General features: G+C 39.9%; 1 protein-coding gene across 2 annotated transcripts in view; it reads right to left on the bottom strand.

Annotated features, from left to right (window-relative positions):
• The window catches only part of PCSK2 (proprotein convertase subtilisin/kexin type 2), a 112455-nt gene that overhangs the window by 30133 nt on the left and 54477 nt on the right, over positions 1 to 27845 (bottom strand). For both annotated transcript variants that reach the window (XM_054196258.1, XM_054196257.1), the window contains 4 exons: positions 25312 to 25425; positions 23510 to 23618; positions 21531 to 21568; positions 1932 to 2008 (listed from right to left, as the gene is read on the bottom strand). In XM_054196258.1, coding sequence (XP_054052233.1) covers positions 1932 to 2008; positions 21531 to 21568; positions 23510 to 23618; positions 25312 to 25425 — 338 coding nt within the window. The remainder of the gene's footprint in view (positions 1 to 1931; positions 2009 to 21530; positions 21569 to 23509; positions 23619 to 25311; positions 25426 to 27845) is intronic.

Below are 27845 nucleotides of genomic sequence, written 5' to 3'. Positions count from 1 at the left end.
GTCAGAGGCACCTGGGGCCAGACACCATAAGCCGTGCCACATCCAGGAAGCTTTGGGCCCATTTTAAGAGACTTTAGGAGGTAAGTCCAGCTCCACAGCCACCTTGCAGAACACAAAAGGACTGCAAACTATGCCCCGCTATAAAATACTTGATAGCAGAACAATCAGTGTTAATGGGGCTTGGCAGAACACACTGATTTTTATGAAGTTCCACACTGAAAATGACACAAGCTGCCATTACCCACTAAAGCTAAATTTAATTTTCCTTCGTGCTGCTCCAGAGCTAAGTGATACCTTTCCCCTACAAAGATTCTTTGCATAAATAAAGCGAGAAAGGCAGCAGACCTTCACAAATTAGAGCCCTAGTCTTTCTCCGACTTTCCATTCACTAATTGGATTCATACTAGTTTAAAAGTGTCAGATGTCCTTTCCTGAAATGAAGGAGAAATCTCTTTGGCATCTTGCTTTGGCTGAAAAATGGCAGGACTACAAAGGAGGACATCACAGCTCCTAAATCTGTTTGATCCATTCCAGGAAGCCTGTGTCTGAGGTGGAAGCGCAGCTGCTCCACATCTTTGTGCCATTCCGACAGAGCTAAAATTGATTTCTTTAGAAATAAAAACAAAAAACCCATACAAAATATCCATACATCTTAGAAGATGAAAACCACATCAAACAGGCCTAAAATATTTTTTGATAAGCACTAAGACTAAGCCCTGAAATCTTTAAAAGTTTTCAGATCCTCAGTGCTGCTGCTATGTAAATGTTGGCAACATCAATTATGTTTACATCTAGAAGACATTTAGAAATTTCATTGAAAATATCCCGAAACAATTTCTGCAAGTCCAAGCCAGAACCTGCCTGAGACCCTGGGGAGTATGCTGCAGAGCCGGAGATGCTGGATGCTGAGATTGCCGAGGAGTAAACACACCCTCTGAGTGTGCCTTGGACGCTGCACCCTTGACTACTTCCACATCTTGCTAGGTGCCTGACGGAAAGGGCTTTTTCTTGGGATGGACGTAGAATCCAAGGTGCACAGTTTTTAAAAAACTGTCAACTGTTCCATTCTAACCAAAAATTAATTTTGGGAAAGAAAAAAGGTCATGTTTCCTAAAATCTGAAGCCTTTTCTTTTGGGCCATTCTTATTTATATCATACCTTGAGGACTAGGCCTTCACCTGCTGGAAACGGGCTAAGTTCAGAACACAGTGAAGGAGGAGTGGGCCTTGGGCAATCACAATGTGTGTTAGAAATATCACAACAAGCACAGCTGTACTGTTGGTTCCAGGTTTACAAACACAGCAGAACAGGTTCCCAGTCAGTGTACATGGACTTTAATTCCTTCAGCAGCTAGAAATATCTCCGAATCAACCCTGAAATGCTACCCATGTACACCGTCCTTTAATCAAGGTGAAAAAACAGACGATTCAGAACTTATGTAATTGGTTTTAACCTGGTTATTCTACACCGTGCTGGTTTTCTGCCTTCTTAGCCTACAGTCAGATGCAAAGACATTTTCCCCCCCAAAGCCTTTTCCTGTCTCCAGCTTCCTCCCTTTAAAATTAGCCAGCACTGATACTGCCTCAGACACGGTAGATGGGAAACCAGTCAAAACTGTATTAAGCACATACAGATTGGGGTTACTGTAATGTCCTAGGACAGCTGACAGAAAATGGTATGTGGCTAGCACCCATTGAAGCAATTTACCTACATACTCTTCTGAAGCAGCAACTTCATTTATAAACCATAAAATGGTTGTTCAGTGCTATTTAGAGGTTACACACAAAAAATGATGTCATAAGTCACCTCTAATTTTCAAGCAGTAGTGAGACTGCAGCTTCTGTTCTGGCAACCACTGAATTTAGCAGAAAACAGGCATTCCACAAATACCAGCAAATACTTGCAATTTCTTAAGCAAACCACCCATTTACCTGTTAAACCAGTCATCTGTATAGCGGGGGTAGGGGTAGGGATCATTACTGCTGAAGTCATAGCTGGCTTTGGCATTCTGCAAAACACAAAGAAGTTCAGTGAGTCAGCAGAAAAGCAGAAATGCAGGGCAAAGTGCAACACAAATTGAAGGGGGAGCTGAGAATCATTAGCAAACTTTGTCCTCTTTGTTCTGTGAGATGCATCTGGACGCAAACTGTTGTGCTGTGCCATTTCCCACACCAGTAAGCCTGAGGAAAGATGCCCTCTCGAGTGCAAAGCCTCCTGTGGACCATTAGTATTTCCAAACAGTGGGGCTAATTGCGAGGTGGGGCGAGAGCTCAGGTTACTACTGAGGGACTGTTCACCAACACTTACAAGAGTATTTAGGTGTTACGCTATGTGGTGTGGCAGGACAAAGGTTAAATCCTATTTTCCAAGCAGTTGTTGGAAGTGACCAGGCACTTGGGTCTTCCATCATAGAATTATTTTTGAAAAGCTCATTTGTGGTACTACAACAAACAGTCAGATTTCTAAAAACATTTCAATGCCTGAGAATGTAAATTTCTCAAAATTCAAATGTGAAAACTGCATTAATGCTCTGGACATATGCCTGAAAATCTCTTTGCATATTTTTCTGGTCCTCTAGTTGTCTGAACAGCTTCACAAATGCAGCTTTCAGGCGCTTTTGAAAATGTCATCCCATGTCTCTGCTTTTCATATAAATCTAAATCATTCCTGATTTTGCCCTATCAGCAGAGTTAAGGACACTCAGCAACTTTTTGATGTTATATCTGAAAAGCAAATGAAAAGTTTCGGAAAGTCAAGTGCCATCTTTTTTCTTCTCTCTTAATGAAGAAATAAATAAAGGGTGACTGAAAATTAAGCTTTTAAAAATATTTAGAAGCTTCCTTTCAAGTGCATGTTCACAGAGTTTATGTTTTAATAAACACCATACTCAAGGAATAGAATTATGTTAATTCTTAATTAATGTGTACTTGTATTCTTTTTAAGATTTGGCTGAGCATGCTATTGAAGATAATTTGAGACTCGTTATGAATAGCTTTGCTCCTAAAAACATTCCCCTTCAGCAGATTCTCAGTTCCTGGGGTACAGGAATAGACAGTCCATTGGCAGCACCGAAGTCTTTGGGTTTTGGATTCAAAAACCCTAACTCCCAAAAACTTGTGCCAGAATGAAACAGGGATAACACTGTCCTTGATCCTTGGAGGGTAAAACTAAGTACCTTTCAGGTTACTGTACAGTGATATTTCAAAAAGCCTGGTTGCTTATATTCAGCATGGACAATAAATATTTTGCAGCATTTGAATGGAGCAGAGATTTGCAGAATGCCTATCAAGCGGCTTGATGCTGTTTCTCCAGCTCAGAACTGAATCCCTGTGCGAGTATCCTTATTGATCTCTCCATGTCTCTACACTAAGGGCCTGATTTTCAGCCTGAAGATGCCTTCCAATAATTTCAGCTATAGCCACAAATTCTCAGTTCTTCTAAGCACGTTTATGTAATGTTTCATTTACCTCCTTTAATTACCACAAGTGCTTATACAGCACTTTGAATGGCATAGATTTGTATGAGCTAGGAGTAAACAGAATGTAACTTTTCAGCCAGGGAAAGAAGGGGAATTTGACAGTGGTCTATAAATCATGAATAGCACAGAGAAGGTGGACAGGGAGTTATTATTTACTGTTTCTCATAATACAAGAACTAGTGGGAATCCATAGAAATTACCAGAGGGGAGATTCAGAAGCAGCAGAAAAGAAGTAGTATTTTTCCACAGAACATGTCATGAGTTGCAAAATTAATTGCCCCCCAGCAACACTGAGGTTAAAAGCCTGAATGAAACCAAAAAGTGGCTAGACAAATTAACGGAAGATGAATCTGGAAGGGCTATTAGATGCTGTGCTTCCTCCTTCTCCAACAGTCCATAAATGCTAAAAGCTGGGAGGCCAAAACCGGGTAGATACCACACAGTCTCTGACCTGGTGACCATACCGCTCCCCAAGCCTCCACTCTTGTCTGCTGCTGGAGGCAGGATCCTGAGCTAGATAGAAGACTTTGGGCCTCACTCAGTGGGCCTGGCAAAAGCCATGCGGCACAAACATCCCATCTTGATGCAACAGAGCAAGTTTGGATTCTGCAGGGTCCAGGGGAGCTGTGACAAGGATGTGCGCAAGGGGCCAGGTTTCATCCAAGACACGGCAGGAAAAAGAAATGGTCTTGTCAATAGAAGATCCAGTCCTGTTCTTTATTAATAAGTGCAGTATCTACTCCTAGCAGGACAAGCTGGGAAACCATATCCTATGGTAAAGTCAAAATACAAACAATGAACCTCTTTGAGTAATTTAATAAGAAGATAAAACCACCTCTGTCAAAGAGCCTAGGCTTGACAGCTGTTGGGGAGAAATGCAGCTCAATCACAAATTAAAGAAACTTTCTTATGCTACTGCCTTGGATTAGACATGGCCTGGGAACTATGCAGACTGCAAATAACTAAGCTTAGTTCTAGTGATTTCAGATCTTTTCTTTCATGTAGGTATGGTCTAACTCAGTACTAAATGTAATGAGTTCAATATATTGACAGTTTCTTATTCCGTCAGAACTTCTCTTTTAACTCTAAAAATATCACACAGATGAGAATTTAAACTCAGCTGTGGGTCAGCTGTGTTTTTTTTCTCGTCTGGAAGAAATGCAGTCCTACTTACATAGACCTTAAGCTCAAAGCGGGTCTGGCGAGTCTGATTTTTCAGAAGAACATCAGACATGCAAGCACCTCGTGGTAGCCATCAACCACTCTTGACTCTAGAATTCCCATGTGCAGAGAATTATGGATGGAAAAGCCCTTCTACCTGTGCAGATGTACCACTTGTGTCCAGCCTAGTGATAGCCAAAGGGATTCCAGCAAAAATGATTCAGCCCACCCTACAGCAGACTGCAGCTCTGCTGTGTGTCCCATGTAACCAAATGTCAAATTATGGAAAGGTTGCTTTAGGCAGGCTATAAACAAAGTCGTGCAGCACTCTTCCAAATCCTGTAGCTCTTACTCGCTTGGTTTTGGATCACTGCATTCAGAGGAAAAAGATATCTAATGTAGCAGGAACCATCCATAAAGTGCAAAATTAAGAAGAATTCTTGGAAAGAAAACAACTGCTGACTGTACGATTTATCTTCATTAGGGTCTTTGAGAAAAGACAGCGAGTTTCAGCTTCATGAAGGAATATTCCGCCCACACCATGGAAGCAGCAGAACAGATAATGAAACAGCAGAGACAAGTACAAATGGACTGCTTTAAGTCCCTAATTTAAAGATCAAATTCCCAAATATCTAAGCCTCATCCTTTTTTTTTATTTTTTACATTTTTTAAAGCATAAACCAGCGACAAATTAAATCAGTTTCAACACTGGACCAGAAAGGGAACTGCTTCAGTGGATAGCCAAAATGTTTCATGCTGTGTTTTGGGAAGCGAATATTAAAATCTATGGCCTGCCATTCTCCTCTCCCAGCTGGACTTACCAGCAGGCAGCGAGAGGGGATTTATCGCTATGTAATCAGGGTAGGAACCCGGGAGGTGGCAACCAAAACCAATGTAGGTGAGGATCCGCAACAGCACACTGGAAATGAAAACATTCTGCTTTTCAATTCAGGTGATTTGGTTTCCAATTTTAAGGCCAAACTTGTCTACCCGCAGTTACTTAGACTTGAAGTGTCTAACATTTGGTTTTCAACATCCAAGGTAGTTGCCTGATCTTCTTCTCCAAGGAACAATTCTACCCACCAATTTTAGGCACTGATCATAGATTGGGGTCGAAACTTAGACTAGTCATTAGGCATATAGTGTTAGGATGAGATGAATCCTATCCCTCATGTTCAATCAAAACCAGTTCACTGTTGCAAAGCAATCTAAACCTGATGTTTATCAGTCACCAGTTATACATAATTACTTATAAATAATGTGTATTATATAATAAAAATGGTTGGTTTGCTATTACAGAGAGGAACTGACTTGTATTTTTAGGCATATCTTTATTTTTGCTTTCTAGCATCCTGCACCTCTACCCCAAATAAGATGCTACCAGAAGAGTACTGGATCAGATGATAAGATTCTTTCAATCATTTACTAAGTAATGGCCTGTATACCACAATACAAATACATTACTTTTGCCTGTGTATAAAATTCTAGTTTCCTTAAAACATAAGCTTAGACTGGCATTTTCCAAAGAATTGCCTTGGACTTTTTAAGATACATGCAGTAAAATCTTTGTAAAACATTCGTTCTGTAAAATACGACAATAACAATAAATCATTTGTCGCATGTGTTGCTCAGATCTGTAATAAAATTATGTACCTTGAATAATGCAGCAAGCCCATAAATTTTTATATGTCTTTACAAGCCTCTGAAGAGTAATACACATATACTTCTCTTTTTCTCTGTAAGTCAAGAAATGTGCCTCTGTTCACATGCTAGTCCAGGAGACAAACAATTAAAGACATGTCCCACCGTCACAGTCTGATTCTATTCATGACGTTAAAAGCACTGGTGAATTTAGCCCAGAGATTTTTATCTTCTAAAAGAAGAGAAACATTTGTAACACAGGTGGCATCTGGTCTTATCCTCTTCAGGCAACTGCAAATCCTTAGAGATCTGAGGCAGAAAGATACCTTTTGCTTGTTTGATTTCTTTACTGATCCAAAGAGTGAGCAAACCTCTGGGCTCAAATTACAACATATAACATCTCGGAGAAATTGAAATAAAATAACACCAAATGTCATGTGGTGGAAAAATGAAAGTCAGTTTTGTACACATAAGCTTAAGAAAATGGAATATGCTCACCAGGAGGCAAAAAAAGGAGGCAACACGGTACTTTGCCTAGGAGGGGTGCTATAAGGCTTAAAGGTCATTAATGAAAAACAGAGGCACTGTTTTGAAGTCAGTAGTCATACAGTAAGCCATCTCCTCTCTGCCATGGGAAGCACATTGTTTTATTTTGTTTTGGTTTGTGGCTTTTGGGGGTTTTGTTTGGGTTTTTTTTAATGGAAATGAAAAAAACTCTGCACGTCCTATATCACTATCACTATATCACCTATAAATTCTAATTTATATGTCCTATATCACTATCCAGCAAATTCATAGCTGCATGCAAGACCCTGTCAACACCAAGAATATATCCACAAAGTAATCATAGAAGCACAGAATACCAGGTTGGAAGGGAGCTCAAGGATCATCTGGTCCAACCTTTCTTGGCAAAAGCACGGTCTAGACAAGATGACCCAACAACCTGTCCAGCTGAACCTTAGAAGTGTCCAATGTTGGGGAATCCACCACTTCCACAGGGAGATTATTCTGATGTCTGATTGTTCTCATTGTGAAAAACTTTCTTCTTGTGTCCAATCAGAATCTCCCCAGGAGTAATTTGTACCCATTACCCCTCATCTTTTCCATGGGACTCCTTGTAAAAAGGGAGTCTCCGTGTTCATTGTAGCCACCCTTTAAATACCGGAACATGGTGATAAGGTCTCCACGAAACCTTCTTTTCTCAAGGCAGAATAAACCCAGGTCTCTCAGCCTTTCCTTGTATGGCAGGCTTTCCAGTCTTTGATCATCTTGGTGGCCCTTCTCTGGACCCTCTCCAGCCTCTCCGCATCTTTTTTGCATAGCAGGGACCAAAACTGAACACAGTATTCCAGGTATGGCCTGACAAGCGCTGACTTCTTTATCTCTGCTGGTGATGCCCTTGTTGATGCAACCCAGCATACTGTTGACTTTCTTGCCGCAGCAGCACACTGTTCACTCAACACTGAGCTCGGATTCTCCTTTAAGCCCTTCTTATAGATGGAGGTGACATTAGCCTTCTTCCAGTCCTCTGGGAGGGATGTCCCCCAGTCTCCATGACTTCTCAAAGACAATGGAGAGCAGCCTTGCAATGATGTCACACAGCTCTCTTAAAACCCTCAGGTGGATACTGTCAGGGCCCATCGATTTTCTAGGGGTCAAGCTCCTCTAATAGTTCACATACCAGCTCTTCCTTCAATGACAGTCAGTCTGTATTTGCATCAGTCTGGACTGTTGTTCCCAAGGCCTGGGGCCCAACACCTCTGGAAGACAGAGGTGAAGAAGTTGTTGTGAACCTCTGCCTTCTCAGCATTGTTGGTGATTAATTCACCTCTCCTGTTTAACAGTGGGACAATATTTCCCTTCTGTTTCTTCTGGTTGTACCTGAAGAACCCTTTCTTGTAGTTCTTGACATCTCTGGACAACTTCCATTCGAGTTGAGCTTTTGCTTTTCCAACTGCATCTCCGCACGGCCTGGCAATGCCCTTGTAGCTCTCAATGGGGTTTTGCGTGCTCTTCCATCCCTGGTATGGTTCTCTTTTGGTTCTGAGCAGACTCAGAAGCTCGCAGTTAAGCCAAGGGTGTCTCTTGCTCCACCTACTTCCCTTACATTTAAAGGGGATGAACTGTTTTCATGCTTCCAGGAGAGCATTCTTGAAAAACTCCCAGCCCTCATTAGCTCCTTTATCTTTCGTGGAAGCTTCCCATGGAATCCCTCCGAACTGAGCTCTGAGCGAGCCGAAGTTTGCTCTTCTGAAATCCAAAACCTTTGTCATAGTACCAAACTTCAGTGTGCTCAGCAGGATCCCAAATTCCACAATATTGGGAGGGCTATGTTCAAAAATATTAACCTTAAAGACTGAAGTCCCTACTGGTGAATATCATCATGCCCCTCCAGAAACATAAGCCTTTTACCCAGTTCTCACAGGCAGAACATAAAAGTAAAAATACTCAGCCAGACAACAACAGCCAGATCTTGAATAATGAGTAAGACAGCAACACACTTTTCTGCCATCCTCCTTTTCAAAACAGTCAGAGAATGATACATAACTTGAAACAGATGAAGTAGAGAAGCGTGCTGGGTCCCGAATAATACTTGAGGTGAACATAAACCCTCCTGGTAGTCCAGTTTCAGGTATTCATTAAAGGCCCTGCCCGGCCATAGAACAAGCAAGTACAGAGCACACTGCAGTGGTGATTTCATTTTCCAGTTATCACTGAAAAAACTCTTATTTTAATTTCCTTAACACTCGTCAAGCATCTGGGATTAGGTCAAAAACTAAAGTAGTGGAATTACAGCCAAAAGACGATAAATGGACTCCGAACAACAGGTGACTGGTGCGTAACTTGTAACAGTGAAAATAGTTGAGATAACAAGCAGCAACAATTCTAATAATCCAGTTATAAGTATTTATAGGAAGACATACTGGCTGTCCCACCTCTTATTTTGCAACGCTGAAGCTTTTTTGCTGTTTAGGTTTAAAAACAAACACACAAAAAAGGCAGCCAAAAAAAAATGGGAGTCTCATGTTAATATTTATATTTATTTTCATTAAAGTAGCATTATTTGTAAAGTAACAGTTATGAAGAAAAATAGCTTCACTGAGATCATCTTGTGTTCTTTTCTTTCTACATTAAGCAGATGTCCTTTGTCAAGTAACTAATGCTCTTCTCTACGTATCACTTGGCACTACAATGTCACGCAACCTCTTATTTTACTTTTTCCTTACTAATTTCTTTCCTATCTCCCCTGCAGACAAAAATCAGAAAACCAACATAAGTTATGCTGCCGGATGGCACGTAAGCATCTTCGAAAAGAAAGGCTGCAGCTAAACAAACTATTTCCCATGGGGATAAGGCACCTGGGCAGTACAGCAATGACATACACCACACAGCTAGATCTAAGCATAAATTTTGTCAAGCTTCAAAGAAGGGACAAAATTATCGATTCCATTCTTAGGTACCAAGACTGTTGAATGTTTTCCCAGTATAGTAAACCAAATCAAAGTCCAAAGTCCATCTGTTAGATGCATCTCTGTTTGCTAATGCTTGGCTCAGAGGTACACAGTCAAACAGGACCAAAAAAAAAGAATCACAGAGATTAAGAGAAAATTTAGATTTTTTAAGTGGATAATTTTAAGTTTTTTCCTAAAAATTTTTTAAAAATAAAACTAGCTTATCAAAATACCCTCCATTTCCTCTCTTGCATCTTCACCCAACAGGAAAAATTGTGAGAAATTGAAGCAGGCATGAGACTTTATTAAAAAAGCACAAGAAGCGGTCAAATGAACTCGTGCTTATAATAAAGAGGCTGCTTCACAATTCACCTCTTGGCATTCTTAGCCTGCTCCACAATTTTCAGGTTGATGTGGAGGAATCCTGAAGCACATCACCAGTTTTTAATTACTTAGAGCCAGAGCTCTGAAGGCAAAAGCAAGTTAACCTACAAAAAAATGAAACCTATTTCTGCTCAGCCAAACATTCCTTAATTTTCAGAGTGGGTGGACAAGAACCTTTAAGCTATACCTGCAACATAGTGAAGGGGTATTGAATATTTATAGGGAGGCACACTGCTAAGAAAATTAAATTCACAAAATAAAAATAAATTAAGCAACTAGTTACCGTTAAAGATTTTCAGGGCAAGTAGCAAATGTAAAGCTTTAAAGCTTCAGACTATGAAATGAACTCCTTGATTTCTTTAATTCAGCAGGGAAAACAGAAAAAAAAACCCTGGCATCTGAGTGGCTAGCGATTTATCAACCATTAGATTATTTTAATAGCAAATACAAAGAGTGCAATGACTTCTGCTGAAAAATACTGTGAACACACACTTCATCTAGTTTTAGTGTTCCATTTTATTAAAAACCTGGCCCCCATTCCCTTTCCAATACATGGATTTTTTCCCTCCTTCAGATATTTCAGTTATGTATTAGTGCGACCTACTGAAGTTGAGAGAGTAATAGAGGTATAAAGCTAGCAGCAGAGAAATGAGGTGCAGGTCCATTATTCTTAGTTATATTCCTGTAAGAAATAACTGACAAATTTGTCAGTACATCAAATATGTAGCGGGTGCTCAGCTGCAGTACAGATTTTGCAGAGTTTTGATGGCAGCCAGCACTTCCAGCCTCTTTGAGGGATGAGCTGGAAGAGAGAGGGAGCTAAGTCCTCTTACTCCTCTCAATGGGCCTGAGCCCATTGGGTCTACCAAAATCTGTCACGGGTCTCCCACAAACACAGCAGGCAGGATTCAGATCACGCCCAGCATAAAGGTCTCTTAAATGGTGGATAAGGGACAGTTTTTTCCATCAGTGGAAGAAAAACTACAGCTTAGAGCTTGCAGTATAAACTCATCAGTCATTCGAATCCAGTTGTTTAGCATGGCATGGTCTGCGCGAAGGTGGCCACCTGCACTGGGAGAGCAAACGCTTCCCTGCTGCTGTGCGTGGTTAGCAGGCACTGGCACCCACATCGCTCTCTGTCACCACAAGGCATCGTAGTTAGAGTCGCTAAAAACTCATCAATTACCAGCAACGCTTCCAGCAAAGCGCAGGAATACCGGACATGCGGTTGTAATGGCACTCATAAAACAAACATGGCAGGATATTACGGATGACTACTTTAATGGGTTACACCAATCATGCTACAAAACAGGCAAACTGCGGCTTTGCAAAGAGGGAAATCAAAGTGGCACAGATGGTTTGGGGGGTTAGCTACAACAGACAGACCTGGTCTGTGGTGGTCATGGAGAAGGGAGGACAGGGTACAATACAAGGTACTATATTGCTGGTACAGAGGAACTGAAGGTAAGAACAGATGAGACAGAAAAGTGGTTGGGTTTTTTCCTTCTTCTGAAAGGTTTCTCAGCTAACGAGAGAAGAAACTGTTAACAACTGCTTAACTGGTGTTTCACCTAATTGCATGAAGATGGAAGATGATGAATGGACACATAAAAGTGACATGGTAGGTGAATCAAAAGCAGACAAACCTTTCAGGGAAGAGACTCAAAAAACATAACGCAAACTATTATCTCCATTTCTTTTGTCACAAAAGGCAAGCACAGGTTGACTTACACGCCTTAAAGTTAGAAGGTCTTCAAGATCTACGCTGTTTTATTCCAGCTGCATGCTGATCTCATTAGCACAATTTGAGAGCATTCCAGGGGAGTATTAATAATGCGACTAACATCTGTCAAGACATGCTGGGTTCTCAGGGATTTTAATGGACCAATTTATACGCTTTTGCATTAATTAAAAAGTTTGCATTGTTTATTCCATGTGGAATCAGCAAAACCAATGGACAGCTAAATCCAAAAATTTCAGGGAGAGAAAGTGCGATCTTGAGAACTGACATTCTCATGTAAATTTACACATACTACTTTTTGCAAGTGTTTATGCTTTTAAGTAATACATGATTATTCCAAATTCTTCTCCTAAAGATTAGTATGTATGATTATAGCTAATGTTTTCACAGTAATTTACTAGATGCATAAACTTAAGAAATGTCCTAGGCATCATTAGCTGACTGAAAGAAAGATTCACAATTACACCAGACACTGTTGACTAATTCTGCAACTGAGTTAAGTGCCACTGAATTAAAGTGACTTAGTTTCTCACAAGAGCTAATTCTAAAAAACATGCGCTGGCATTGAAATGATGAAGTTCTTGAACACAGCACAGTCCTTCTGCTCTCCTTTGTACATATGCAAAGAGAGATTCATCTCCTTTAATAAAATTTAGACCACAACCTCCCTGCAGAACCTTTCCAAAGATCCCCAATCTACAGCAAAGCTTACAATGCCCTACCATATCCATTTAACTTTCACCTAAGAGCAGCCACACAAGACTGAAAGTGGCCAAAGTTTCATTAAACACAAGCTCCCGTTCTACAGTAAAACACATTACCCCAGGCAGTCACGTTTCCACAGCTCCTAGCATCATTATTTGCTCAGTTGAAGCTAGGAAGCTTATGTCTCTTACTGTGATGATTAAAAAAAAGGAATACACAGTAGAACAAACATTACAAACCTGTTATTTATATGATCTGCCAAATTTCTGCTTGCTCTGAACTTAATGGAAAAACTACCAGTGACTTGAATGAGGCCAACATTTTATCAGACATTGTGCAGTGCTATTCTGCTCCCCTGTAAGAGATGCTCATTATGCTTATTACTTCTGTTGGGAGTGCAACAGAAACGAAGAACATTATATTTAAATCAAAGCAATCTGAAATAGGGCAGGTGTTTAAAAATATCTTAACCACCTACATAGCTACTGAGAAGTAAAATATTAATATGGAGAACATCAATTCATACCACTAAAATCAAACAATGCAAAGGAAACAACCATGTCAAGATGAAGTGCCAGGACAGAAAAAAATGAATTCATTTCAAATGAACCAAATTAATGTATAGGCGCAGTGAAGCAGAGATATTTAATTTATTGGAGGTCATCTGCATCTTTATTTACTGTATTTAGGCTATTAGAGTTTCACAGAAGAAAGTGGACTCCTTGTGCCTCTCTGCTCTCCCCTTCTGCAAGTTTGGTTTATCCAAAGAGCTTGGCCAAAACTCCCTTTTTAGAACTAGCTGTATGGCCAGTAGTTAATAGCGGGTTTGGGACCCTCCTTGCCAAAATCTTCATTGGACCTGAAAGTCTCTCCCTAACATCTGTTCAATTTTGAGGAAGCTTTGTGAGGGAGTAGTGTTCCCCACATGCACCATCTAATTTAGACTTCCCTCGTGATACCCTGGTAACCAAAAATATAAGTACAGCATGAATTTTAATTAAGTTCCATTTCAATGCTGATGGATATTCAGGGATTTCAACACTGGTTATTGTCTTAAACAGTATGAGCAGTTAAAATAACTACTGTTTGAAAAAATGGAAAATATAAAAAAGCTTCCAAATTGAAAAATCTACCAAAATGTTTTTGCCCTTTTCAACCCAAAATGAGGTATTTTCACTTTGGGGAAACAGAAACTCTTTATTTAATTTTGTTGAAACTGGTTTTAAAACTACATGGTGTGAACTGCCTCCAGGGAATGGTGTATCTGACCCTGTTCTCCCAAGTGGACCATGCACCAGAGTGGGATTTTGTTGCTGCTGTTTTAATTCAGAACGTTCTACAAGTCAAATATTTAAAATGAGGTTGAACCGATACAAAATAAATATATTTCACTTTTATTTTCCCATGGACAATTTGATTTTATAAAACACTCATCTTTACTAGCAAAGATATTGTTCTAATGGAAGATTGCTGGCCAGCTCCAAAAGCTAATTGGTCTGCAGAAAGGGAGGTAACAAAAAAACAAAACAAAGCAATGCCAGCTACCTCCATGGCAAACATTTGAAAACTAACATCTTTCCTCTACTTTTCCTGCCCAAATAAAAGAAGAAAACGTTTCCAAAAAACTTCCTTGAAGAAGCCCTGAAGAGAGGCACAACCCAATTTCAACAGCGCCAGCCAGAATTGATGCAGAAATGTCCGTATCAGCTCTCTTCCACCCCTGTGTGTTTCTCATTTCAAGAATCTTAATTTACTTTCCACGGATGATGCCTTAAGTGAAAATTAATACCACTGCTTAATGATTAAAGCGATTAGCCACCTTGCACTTTCTCAGGGTGCAGCTGATTAATTAAGTACATTGATTATAGAGAAAAAGAAATGCTGCGGATGATGTGCGGTCTTTAGCTTGCAAAGCAAGTGTCTTTAGCACCATCTCACATTGCCTGCACGCCAGGCATGCATTTAACTTGAAGATTATCCTTTTCAAGTGGTTCTAATATCGAATAAAGATGGAAAATTTTTGCAGCATTCATTGCTCTGAAAATAATCTTAGGCAAATGCAACTGCAATACATTAGTGTCTTTCTGATTCCAGTGGAATTGTACTTTGAGGATATTTTATAGCCAGTATAAATCAGTGCATCCCCCTAAAGAGGCCAACATCAGTGGAGCAGTGCCAACTCCAGCTGTAGAGATGGTGCCGAGCACCAAGCCCCAGAACTTGCCAACCATTCAAGGTCCAGATCTCTTGTAACGGGCTTTAATAAAACAGTTCGCATAACATCTTTCAGTGTGAGAAATCCAGTTTTCAGCTGCAAACAGAACTCTGTATGTAGCACAAATCATCCCTCCTTAAGGCAATCATGCCTCCTTCATAAGTTGCAGCCTCCTTTGCAGAAAAAGCTTCTTTCTATCCTCTGGCCATATGGGATGATCCAGAGGAGAAACAGTCTTCAAATTCCTTTTGCTGTTCCATCTTTTTAATTGACTTGAAAGCTAGAAAGCTCTGATAACATCTATGATTACAAAACATTTGAATTTTTCATGAAGTAAGATGACACAGCCATCTCCTTTACATAGCACCGTGGCTTCTCCCTCCCATTAGCAGTGACCATATCAAGTAGCTATAAGGTAGAGAAGAGGAACTGTACAGTCATCTTATTTAGATTTCAGCATATGAACTCCACTGTAACAAGCACTTGCAAAAACAGGTACTCTCAGGGGCAGGAGAGGACTCTTTGCAGGACCCCATTATGTTTTCCAAGATGTGAAGCATTTTCTGCACATGGTAAACCCAGGACAGCCTTCCAAGTACACAGAAAACCTCATTTGCCTGGCTGATCTTATCAGAGAAGGTATCATCTCTTTTACAGCCTTTCATATGTTCAGAGAGAAAAACAGATTGCAGAAAACAGAGAGATGAACCCAGAAACTGATCCTGCACAGACTAACATAAAAAAAAATAGGCAAGCCTAAAACAAGGAACTTTGTTCTCTTCCCAGTAACTTCTAATTTATGCCGGTGAAACTTCATTGTCTTGCATGTCCTAAATGATCATCTTCTAAATGCTAAAACCAGCCTTCTAGCTGCCAGAAGCCACCCGAGCAGCATAAACAGCCCAACAGAAGGCCATCCGTTTCGGTTGCTAAGGCATCAGTCAGCCTGGCATTTAAACACGTGATCCATCCTTCTATCATGGCAAAAAAAAGGCTTCATTTTGTCTCAACAATTTCTTGATGAAATTTCTGCCACAATCTACTTTAACAGCATCCATCAAACAATGTGCTTACTAGTGTTAGTAGAAGGATTTTTGTGAATTTAACCCAGGTTTTGGTTGATGATTTTTAATTGTTATGTTAGTGCTTATTTTAGAAAACGTATTAGCAAAAAACCCAACCACAAAGCAACACCAAAAAAACCCAAATGAAACCAACCCATCTAAAATCCAATTAGTGTTGAAATATCTGAAACAGTTTATTCTGTCCCTTATTTTTTGATAATGTGTTATTTCAACATAGCAATTAAAAAGAGGTACCAGCATCAACGGCCAGCGTGCAGAGTTTGCCCATGAAATACCTTTGATGTATTAGCAGTAAAGCTTTATTGACATTAAGTGTCTGGTGCATGTGCTCAATAACCCTTTGAAACGTAGCAGGAAATGGCAGTGTAACTGTTTCAGGCTCTTTTGAAAATCATGCCACGTGAGTCAGATCTCATAATTCGTGATGCCAGGCAAGGATGAACCTGGCTCTGCTATGGTTTGGCTTTACGTTTCCCATGCGTCCCCTGGGATGATATTAATGACAGCACAGAGCCACTGGGAGCTTTTCAAGGTCTTCAGAGGGCTTCCAAAAAATTTCTGTCTTGGAAGGGTAACGTTTTTCTCAACACCAGTTAGAGGTGAACTCTGTTCGACTTGGGCAATTGCATCAGCTGGGATTTCTGTGGGGCAGATCACCAGGTTCAAAGCAGCATGGTTCAACAGATGTCAATGGAGCTTTGTCAACTTACAAAACCCCACAATTAGGCTCCAGTGATTTTAGTGAAGATACTGATGATTTATACTGGTAAATCATTGAGATCAGGTTCAAGGCCTCCAGAACAATTTGCTGGTCCTTTCAGTAGCATGCAAGGGGTTCAAGGCACACTCAGGAATTCACACTAATGGTGGAAACACAGACTTTCTAAAAGAAAGATGATTTTTTTTATTCCGTTGCTAAGCTTCACTACACATATTGCAGTATGTAATTTATTGCCTGTACTAATTCTTATTTCTTTTGTAGCTGTAAAGATTATTCAATGATGTTTTTGTTCCTCTGGCAAACAATGGAAATTGCGGCTCATAACAGAAGTAGAACATTCCTCTGCTTCCCTGCTTATGTGATAATTATTCCAAAAATATGCTTCTACTTGCCTCCCAGCAAGGCGGGGAGAGCTGTTATCATATTAACTGGTGACAAGTTACCAAAAGTTGTGAGAGAGAGACTGCTTTGTGTTTGGAGATGTCACCAAAGTGGAAAGAGAAGACAGGTAAGACCACCTGCTGTTCACATTTCAATAAGAAACATTAGATGACAGAAAACTTCATTTAACCCCGGGGTAACTCCCAAAAACCTTCCCTCATGCCTTACATGTGGCCTTTTTTTGCTCAGCAAATCCTTTCCTGTGTACAGCTTGAGTGGCAGCTGGTAAGGACCCTGGAAGACGGAACATAAGGTTGTACCATAAAGACACGTTACAGAGAAGAAAAGCTAGGGGAGGGACAGCAATGAAGTGCTGCTGGGATTACCGCGTGGCTGTTCATATGCATTTTACATCTGTGTAATTCTACAGATTTCAAAATCTTTTTTCTCATCTGAATGTTATATTATTATTATCGCTAAGAATTGCTGCATGAGTCTCATTTTACAAGTACCGATATTTTTTTTAAAAAGTTACCTACTCACGTAGTCACCTCCAGTTTTCCTGCAGTAAATGTTTGTCTTGTTGTCTCTCCCTCTCCATTTTTTTTAAAGAAGCTTTCAGCTTCAGGCAGAGCTCAGACACTGAAACCAGCAATTTTTTACTCCTGGCCTGAGTCTCCTGGTGGGAGCCCGATTTTCCTCACTACTGCTAATCAGGGACAAACCCACTTACATGAGATGATCAGCTCCCTGCTGCTGTAAATGGGATAATGCCGCTACACTGACCTTCATCAGCAGATATTGGCCAAGTATAAAAGTACTGCAACATAAACTGATACAAGACAGAGATCAGCTTATGTTTCTGTTCATGGCACAACAAATCTCCATTTGCTCTCTTAGTTTTTATTTTAAAACAATGTACTGAAATTTGTAGTGTACACACGGCCAGCTGCTGTTCTCCTTTCTCCTCTTTTATTAGGCATATCTAACATGCAGACCTTTTTACTTCACTTTTCTTTCTCGCCCAGATGCTGTATCTTGAAGAAGTCAGTCCTGAAAATTGCTGGCTTTGTATGTATAGTCGGAGTTGAAAGAAAACCATGGAGTACATTAGGCTTCAGCTTTTTAATTATCAGTTCATAATGAAGGGTTCTCTTTGTGGGGAAAAAAATAATTTCCTGAAGGCTGAACCTCTGCAGGGTTTCCAAGGCTTGCAAGAAAATATCGATTGTTTGACAATGAGTCTCTCTGCATTCACGGTGCAGAATGGAAAATTCCAGCTTTGCCATAACCCCCTGATCCCAGAAAAGCAAGTAGCTATACTGCAGCCAGCTGGGAGGGGGTGCTGGGAGAGCAGTCCATCCAAACTGTGAGCAGGCACACTCCTTTCCACGTACATAAAGTGCATTAAAAAGAGAAATGGATGATTCAAGCAGTAAGGTTCAGAAACTGCAAAGAAAAATACGGGCAAAAGTGCACTCTGTATGATAGGTCATAGTTCAGCAATTTTTAGGAGAAAATATGAATTCTTTTTTTCTTTTGAAAGCTCTTTCTCTTCCCTGACCCCACATTTTGTCTAATTGCTAACCCCCATTAAACTATTCAAGCAAGAAAACCAGCAAGTCAAAAACATAAAAGCCAAATTAAAGTGAGTGAAAGAATGCCAAGTTTTTGTACTTGAAAATGCTCAAGTGCCAAAACCACCACCTTTGAGAGACTTTCTAATTGCTCCCAATTTTCCAAGCAAGATGTACAGACATTGCCAGGGTATGCAGGCATTTACACACTTGAGAAACACAAGCAGTAGGCTTTTAATTTCCTAAAAATAAACAATGTACCTTAAGAGAAAGATGCCCCAAAGTGCAAATGTCACGCAGCACCGAACTTGTGGTATAGGAACTGTACAAAGGTGACTGCAATTGCTATACCAGACTGAAGTGCGTTAACAACTCATTCCTAAGAGACTCGTTTCGTTGCGGTTTTAGGTCTAACCTGATCTTTCCTCCAGCTAAATTTAAGTCCTTGTCTTTAGTTCATGCCCAAATTACTACCTACTGGGAAAAAAGGCCCCTGTGGACTCGGAGCCACAGCAGATGCTGTGAGAGCATGATCTCCGAGGACTCAAGGAGGCCTGCGCAGCTATGCAAGTGAGAGCAGGAGAGGCAAAGTGCATGAGAACCAAGCCCTGCAACTGCTATGCGATACCCGGGCAAGGGAGGAGACAGCAGATTTTAGCAGCAGGAGCAGGAGTCAACCTTGCCCTTCAGCCAGCCATCTCTCACATGCAGCGACTGCAGTCAGCCCTGTGTGAGGAGCTGCCGGCACCTCTTCCTTCTTACCAAGTTTACCATTTTACTGGTTACCTTGCATATAATGTGCCGATTTTGCAGCACATTTCCTTGCTGTGACCTCTCGAATACTCAGCACAGAATTAAAAGTGAACCTGAGGCAAAAAAGATGAACCAATCAAACTCAAGCTTTTTTTCCCCCAGTGCTGTGACGACAGCCTAGAACCAGAGGTTTCATGTGATAGCTCATATTTTTGTATTGCTGTATTAAAAGGATTGGGGTGGTATCTCCTTTCAGGTGGGTTTTCTGCTGCTCCTTTAATGGTCTTACCAACCACTCATTCCTCAGTCTTTTCTCCCCTGTGTCTGGCTATTGATCTGCCCTGCACAAGCCAGGCCTAAGTCTGCATTTTGCGTTGGCCAGACAGTCTTCGTTTGTCCCTTGACAGCCTGATCATTGCTCCGCTACTGAACCACTCCTTCCTTTGTCAGATTCTCATCTCCAGATCGGTCTCGGCACAAGTCTCTCATGGCTGCCATTAAAGGTTTGTTTTCTGCATTCCCAGACATCTTCTTGTCTAAATTTCATTCCACTATTTCTTTTCTGAGCTCTCAGATTTCTCTCCAGCTCCGCTGTTTTCTGACTTCCAGCATCATGTCTGTGCGCTGTCATTCTCTATGTCATTTTCCATTAACTTCTAGAATACTCACTATTGCCACTCTAAAAACAATACATTTCTGCCAAGCCTGACAAATATTTATCCATCAAACAGAATCTATTTTCAGAATTAAAAGAGAAAACCCTGTATTACTGAGAAATCTATTTTTGGTTTCTGGGGATAAGAAATCTGTTTTTTGTTTCTGGGGATGATCCTAGGTTCACTGTTAACAACTGAATTGTTACTATTTGACATTATATCAGACATGTGGTACAGACTTTTTACTCGTTTATTTGAAATGTGGTTTTTAGAACCAGAATATTCCCACGTTCTTTGTCCATGCCTGGTACTGAAAAGTGTGTAAAGAGCACATGCTGTCCCCAGATCATAAGTTAAAACATATGCACAGAGTACAATTCCTACAAAGAAAAAGGCTTTCTTTGTTTATGGAAACCTCCTACTGAGTTATTCCTCTTGGGTGAGAATTTTGCAGGTAGGGCACAGGGTTTAATTAGCTGCTATCAAGTTATTAAGCCAGTTCATAAGGAATGGTTATTAAGTGAGTTCATAAGGAGTGAAACTAGCTATTCTGCACTTTATCTCTCTGGTCAGCTATTTCCCAAATTCCTTGTCCAAAGTCAACACCTTCTATATCCATTTATTCTCTACCAAAGGTGTTTTGCTACTTGCTACACCAAATAGGTTTTCATCCTGTGTGTCGTTACTATTTTCAAAATTGAAAATGCATAAAAATAATTCTTTTACTCTTTCTCAGCTCATGTTTTTACCAAGATTTCCAGTTGTTCTTCTTTTCATTTAATTGCAAGTGCAAACTAAACCACACTGCTCGGCTGAAGAAGCCTGGGCTTCCCTCAGGAAACCACTGACTGCAGGAGAATAGCAAAACCTAAAGCAGAGACACTGCAACACCCCCAGCAAGGAGCCACAGCTTCTTGACCCCCTCCTGCCCAATGGAGTGCCACAAGCACAGCGTGCCACGAAGGCAACCCACAGTCCGTGGGTGCTGGGAGCCCTTGTAGACACCTGGAGATAGGAGTCCTAGTGTCAGCAGGGGGTTGGGGAGAGCCTGGAAGAATTAAGCAAGATAAAAAGCCTCAGGTCAGAAGGTAAGCCTGAGATAGGTCTGAGGAACAATCAATTGACGCAGCATGTGCTGGAAATACACAATCTGCCCTGCACATGCTTTGAAGTACTGGATCAAATCACCTGTTATAAAGGAATTAAGCTGTTCCTGGAGGTTTCAAAGGCTCATACATGCCTTGCCACAGCTCACAGCTCCATGCCCCTCCAAGTGACAGACGCGTTCTGCATCTTAATAGCAGGATTTAGAACCAATTCCCAGGTTACTCATTTCTGTCCTAAATCCAATATCGCAAGCTGCAGCTTATTTAATGTGAGGCAGCACTCTCATTCCTCCACAAAGAGCCTTGTCACCTTGCACAGGCAGTCCCATTTTCAGCCTGCTTCTTTCAATGTGAAATGTATCATCTGTAGGATCAGCTGTACTGTTGTTACACTCATTATTTAGAATTTTGTAGCAGAGGAACCATAACAATAAGAAAATCCACATTTTACAGAAAAGGTCAGCATGTACTTACGTAATTTGATGCAAGATCAGGATGCAGATAATCAATTCCTGCAATAAGATAATGATGGAACAGAAACCAAAGGTTAAGAGTTTCAAAAGAGATTTTCTAATGATCACAGAACAAAACAAGATTCTTTTGCAACCATAGGAAAATGATCATGGCGAATAATGAAACTGGTTGAAGTGAAATTCCAGTTTTTAAATGTGGACTTTTAAACTGGTATACCATTTCTGATGCAGTCCCAGCTAGGAGTTTTCAATCATTTACGTCAAAATCCAGGTGCCCATTGTAAAGGTGAGCTCAGCGACAAAATTTATTACCTGTTTTGTAGACTAGATCACATTTAATTATTAAAATTAGTTTAAATCACAATTTATCTTTATACAAGTTCCATCATCTCAAAGCATCCCAAAACTAACAAGATCAGTAAGCACTGGGTCAGTACAGGACATAAAAACCACTGAAAATGGTAAACTAAGTAGACAAAAAATTACCTAGACTTGGGGAGATCACACACACTTTGGATTAAGTGTATGAAAGAGAACTTTTAACGTTGCATTAGATCATCTTAACAAACACCTGAGCATAGGCTCTGCACCTTGGTAGCATGCTAAAGATTGTAACAGCGCAGCAGTGCGGAATATACTCATTCTAACGCATCAAATCTTTCGCCATATGGCAAATATACAAAATCCCAGTGGATGGTGTAACAGAAGCAGCAGATCTACACTCAGATGGGATTAAGGTGACCTATTACATACTCAGTTAAAACATACAAAGAAACAGCCACCAATTTCATGTTACATTTTGATCCTTCCTCTGCCCCGTGTCTCCAACCACCAGGCTATTACACGGTCAATTTTATCTGCAAGGAGAATGTGGTATTATCGGGGTTATTCTGATGACGCAATTACGTCCCATTATACAGGGTCCTTAGCACCCGACTTACATGAAGAGACCCCTGCACCTGTGGAGAGCCTTTATTGATGCAAATGGCAGCTGAACAACAAGTCTCAATGAAGAATCATGTTATTCAGGTGCTGTCTTCCAGAGTGACTGGAAGTGAGTAAAAGGCAAATTACCCCCTTCTCTAAAAGCTCTATCTGATGGGCCAACAGCTTTATTTGACCTGAAGCTCAAATAGTTTGTCGTCACCTCCATCACAGTCATGCCTAGCGATTCTGAAAGCTAAGTCCCACCTCTGTGGGATCAGTGAAATTGCTATTTCTCATGACACCAATATACAGATGTCTGAGTCTACTTTCTTACTTCCACAAAATCCTTGTCTTAGGAGTAAGCAGATGAGGAACAGAAATAAATGAGGACAGATCTCAGCTGACCCTAGAAAACATACGTGGATCCAGACATTTTATTTATTTTTAATCTTATTCAGTTGCCATAAAAGGAAAACATTCAAAATTTAGACAAAAGAAAAGTACTGAGAGACTGCACAGAATTGGTGTACTTCATCAAGAAACCCATAGGCAGAACAGCTGCGACTTCAACTGTACCTTTTCTCTTCATCCTCCCTGAACTTAGCCTCAATTTAGTAATATATTTAATATGCAGGTCTTTATTGACATTCAGCATGAAAGTGTTTAATTATTTCAGCTGTCAAATATGACTTTGAGAATAATGTAACCCAGAAAATGTTTTCTTAAGTACTTTTTGCACAGCAATTACGTCCCCCAGTCAGTGCCTACAGAAGTCAAGGGGAGTCTTTCCTTTGGCTTAATGGCCATTACAGTGTGCCCTGGAAGATACGTAAGTGATAATTGCAAACTACTTTTAATGCTTGGGTAGCCATGTTTCAGTATCCCTAGTGAAGACTTTATAACATATTTTCCCTGAAGATCTCAAAGTCTTTATGGAGGTTAGTAATCTCAGCACTATAAGCAATCCATTATTACTTTTTAATCTTTTTTTGACTTGCATTACATGGAAAAAGAGACTTAAAAATACTAAATTAGCAGGCAGTCTTCACTTACCATCATCCATAATTCCTATGGTAACTCCCTTCCCTGTATATCCCAGCTCCCATGCTTCAGCTACGTTAAGGTCAAGTCCAGGAGTCCCATCTGCTTGACCAGTGTTAATCTAATACATCAGTCAAAAAGAAGAATAGCTTTTTTACTTGATAGACACGTTTCCACAGCCACTGAATTTTGCTTTATATCTTTGTGCGTATCTTTGGTATGGAAAATATCTCCTATTTGCTGGGAGTACAGAGCCTCCGGAGGAGTATGTAATCATATCTACTGCAATAATGCAGTGGTAAGATGAAAAAAAACCCAAACCAACCCTGGATAAATTCACTTCTTTGCGGTTTACAAGATTTGATTAAACACCAAATCTTTTGGATCCAAAAAAGGACATTTCTACTTAAGCAGCAGGTCAATCCAGACAAAAGTTAGACCAGTGGATTTTACAGAGGACTTTTTTATGCGCAGGAAATGTTTTTTTTCTTGAAAGCAGGGATCTACTGAAATTCAGGTCCACTGGGTTTAGTACCAGAAATTAATTCTTTGTTAACAAAGTTAGCCCTGCTTTAAGCAGGACGGTTCACTAGACGAACTTCAAGGGTCCTTTCCAACCTTGTGTGTGTATGATTCTGTGATTCTGCAGTATGGGCAATCCCCTGTATCTTCAGGCATTACTAATGTTCACCAACCTCATATGCAAATTTCTCAAGTTTTGAGGGAAAAGTAACATGGCTTTTGCTGTTCCAGATGCAAAAATTTTCAATTTTGTGTCAGACACATCTCATTTCAAAACGCATTTTACCGTACTTTGTAATTTAAAAACTATAAATGTATACCTTCATAAAAAAATTGTTATTTTTATCACTGCAAAATTTTGATTGAGGTACCACAAAGAAATGAATTAATCCACACTTTAGTTTATCATCTCATCAAGGATGAAGTCCCATCTAATGTGCTAATGTGTGCTAAGTGCTAATGTGCACTCATTCATCTGAAAACTCTTGTTTTAGGAAAAAAAAAAGTCATATTGGATGGATTCATAAAGCATAAGTCATGGATTAAAAGGAAAGAAAATAAGAAACACTACCCTTAAGCAAAAAGACCCTTCTTAAGTGAACAAGGCAGTACTACATTTATTATTTCATCATAAATAGGTTGCAACATTGAAACTGACCAAAATTACTTTATCAGCTTCTTAAATAGAAAAATATCATTTTGGCTATTTTTGTGTAAAAATGTAATTTTTCTTTTATGACTAAAGACTTCTCCCTATAAAATATGACACATTAAAAATGAAACAATTTAGCAAAATATTAATTTCTTTTGACACTAGCTTAAGTCAAAAGTCATCAGTTTTCAGCTGTTCTGCTTTTGACAGAAGAAAATCAATTAATATTCAAATTTCCATAAGAAAAGAAAAATTTCAACTTTTTCTAGCCAATGCACCAGAACTTTTTGTTATATTTCTGTAACAATGTTTTACCTGGCAACAGCTCAAAGACATGATTCATATGCAGTTTTAGGGGTCACACCAGCACACCAGGAATGCCCACAGGACACCAATATATTCTCTTTCAAGCCTTCTAAGGATCTTTCCGTTGACTGAAAGGAAATTTAGCTCTTGAAATATGCTGGGTCTTCCCAGCGTAAAAGAGGTACAGTTAAAAACAACAGGACAGAGCCTTGGGTCCATTCCCAAGTTCTTGTGATATATTTGGAAAGGACTCTTACAAAACATTGCAATAGCACAGAATGCATGAATGCCAATTATTTAGTTATGATTACTGTGATTTTCTTTCAAAACTTACTAGGTACCATTGCTTCGTAAATAAAGGATCATTCATGTTGATGTCGATGTCATTGATGTCTCTGTATCCTCGCTTCCTTCTGCTGAAGCCTTCCTGTTGCACAGCTTTCTTTACCTGGAAAGGTTAATTTTTACAGCTTTAGCTCAACATTCTTAACCACAGATACAAAGATTTTTTTAGCCTTGTTTTCATGACAGATAAAGATTATGAAATCACATTATTTGTGTCTGTGTAATTCATTTGCAACTTCTAAACCTGTGGCTGATTTCAGTCCAAATTTGCAAAGACGTGGAGAGCTAGCTCAAGGACTGCTATGATGGCTATGTGGAGAAGAGACACTCAGAAGTGTCCCATCTAGTGGAACGCTACAGCTTGAACACGTTTCAGATACCTGAGAATTTGCATAAGAAAGAGCCCCTATTCAGGTATCATTAGTGTCATGGATCTTCTTGCCCTACTCTTCTTTTTTATAGCCACCAATATCAAAACATTGCTGTTATTAGAAGCTAAAATTATTTAACTAATTCCCAATATGTCACTGTTCCAAGCTGCAGGCATTTGATAAAATGAGGATGCAGATCTCAACCACACTTCCACTTTTTCAGATTTTTCTTCAAGGCATTTTTGGAATATTAGATAGCCTTTCCTGCCAAAGAGATTTGCTGGGAGAAAAATATCTGGGGTTGTGTGCTTTCATCATACTCCCGAGTTTCTCAAAACCACATCTTGTAGAGCTATCTACTTTCAGGGATTATCCTTGCAATAAATAAGTGATAAATACAATGGCATGAAAAACTAGATGGCAAAAAAGCCACTAAACCAGCTAAAGTGTAAGATATCAAAATACCAGTTATGAAACACAAGTAGCCATAGTTTTTTAGGTATCCTTTCCTTTATGAATAGCAAATCCACAAAAAACATTTAACTAAGGACTGTAGATAACAAGAAAAGTTAGACAAACAAATATCTTTGGAGGCAGGAACTACAAATGTCAGACCATAATCATCTTATTTGTACCCATGTAAAAGAGCGCTCCTGAAGGAGATTACTGAACAGTTATAACTGTTGTTGTAATATGTGCTAACGTATTCCTACACCTTGCAGAAGTGCTGTCAAGTTTGGCATACTCTTTTTGTACCCTTTAGCTTAACACCTGAAACCAAGATAGCATAAGTCCCAGCATTTAATTAGAAAAAAAAAAAATATATATCCCTCTTCATCAGAGGAATACTTAAAACCACGAACTGAGTACAGCTTGAGATGCAGCAAGAAGGCAGCAAAACCCCTAGCGCTTCCTTAGGCATTTTCTTGAAAAATATGCATGGTTATTAGATAAATCTAGTAACTCAGAGAACCACTTCTTGTGTGGCTTTGGCATTTCTGATTAAGAAGATGCATACAGGAGTTACACCGCTGTGTTGCAATAACTCATGTAGTGTCAGTGAAAATCAACAGCAGAGAAATTAATCCAAAGGCTAAATCGGATCTCAGGTCAGCTGAGTCATTCTTGGAGGTGTCCTTCTGTCTCCATTAATTAAAGCAGGAGCCTCAAAAGACAGGGCTCAGTGAGGTGCCTAAGGCTGAGATGAAACCGGGATCTAACTGATGGTGGCTAAAAGCTATTTCGCTTCATTATAAGCCTGAAAACCTAAAACCAATTCATAGTGGGGCAGCGCGCCCTGAAAAGGCAGTATAAAACGTTTCTAAAAATGTACTTGTATGAATTCTAACTCCTTACCTAAAGGTACAAAATGATAAAATTTTGAATTGGTAAGTGCTTTCATTTATACGTGTGTTTTCTGTTGCTTGTGTAGGTTCATTAAAAGCAGAGCAGATTGAAAAAAAAGAAAAAAAACAATTACAAAATAAGCTGGAAAGAGAACATTGATTAAGTAGGCCCCATAGGTATCTGTAGGTAGGTATCTGTACAGTGTAAAGAAATGTGTAAGCCCGCTATTTGATACCGCTAAGATAAGGCTCAGTGATGCCATGGAGACAACAGAGCAATCACCTGTCATTCTGCCTTCCCCCATTTCCACCCCTGCCTCTCCGCTTGCCACTGCAAACCCCGAGCTGCCACCACAGAAAATAATTATGAACAGAAGCCAGCCCTCAGAGTGATGCCAGAGAAAAAGATTTCATGCGTTTGTGCTCCCACGCGAGCTTGCTGGCTCTGCAGGACCTGCTGCATTAAGGCACTGAATTAGGATTTAGTACAAAAGGATTTCTACTAATTAAAAAGCAATGCTTTGGAGCCCTGGCTTTTCTTTAAGACAACCCAGAGGAAGTGGGGGAGCAATTTGCAGAAATAGCACAGGCTGGTTTCCCTCTTCAGGATCATCTCATTTGGCTGATTTGTTCCATCTTCAAAATAAAATGTAATTTATTTTTTGTATTATATTAGATTACATTATATTATAATTTCCTGGGACAAGGAAATATACCCCTCAAGGAGGTATAACCTCTTCTGAACTAAAACCACTCTGTAGGCTGTTTTCTGAACATCTCCCATGGAGAAAAGGCACACAAGGCAC

This window comes from Rissa tridactyla, chromosome 3 (assembly GCF_028500815.1).
Source record: "Rissa tridactyla isolate bRisTri1 chromosome 3, bRisTri1.patW.cur.20221130, whole genome shotgun sequence".
Lineage (NCBI taxonomy): Eukaryota > Metazoa > Chordata > Aves > Charadriiformes > Laridae > Rissa > Rissa tridactyla.
Note: the sequence above shows the minus strand (reverse complement) of the source record. Positions and strands in the feature narration are given on the sequence as shown.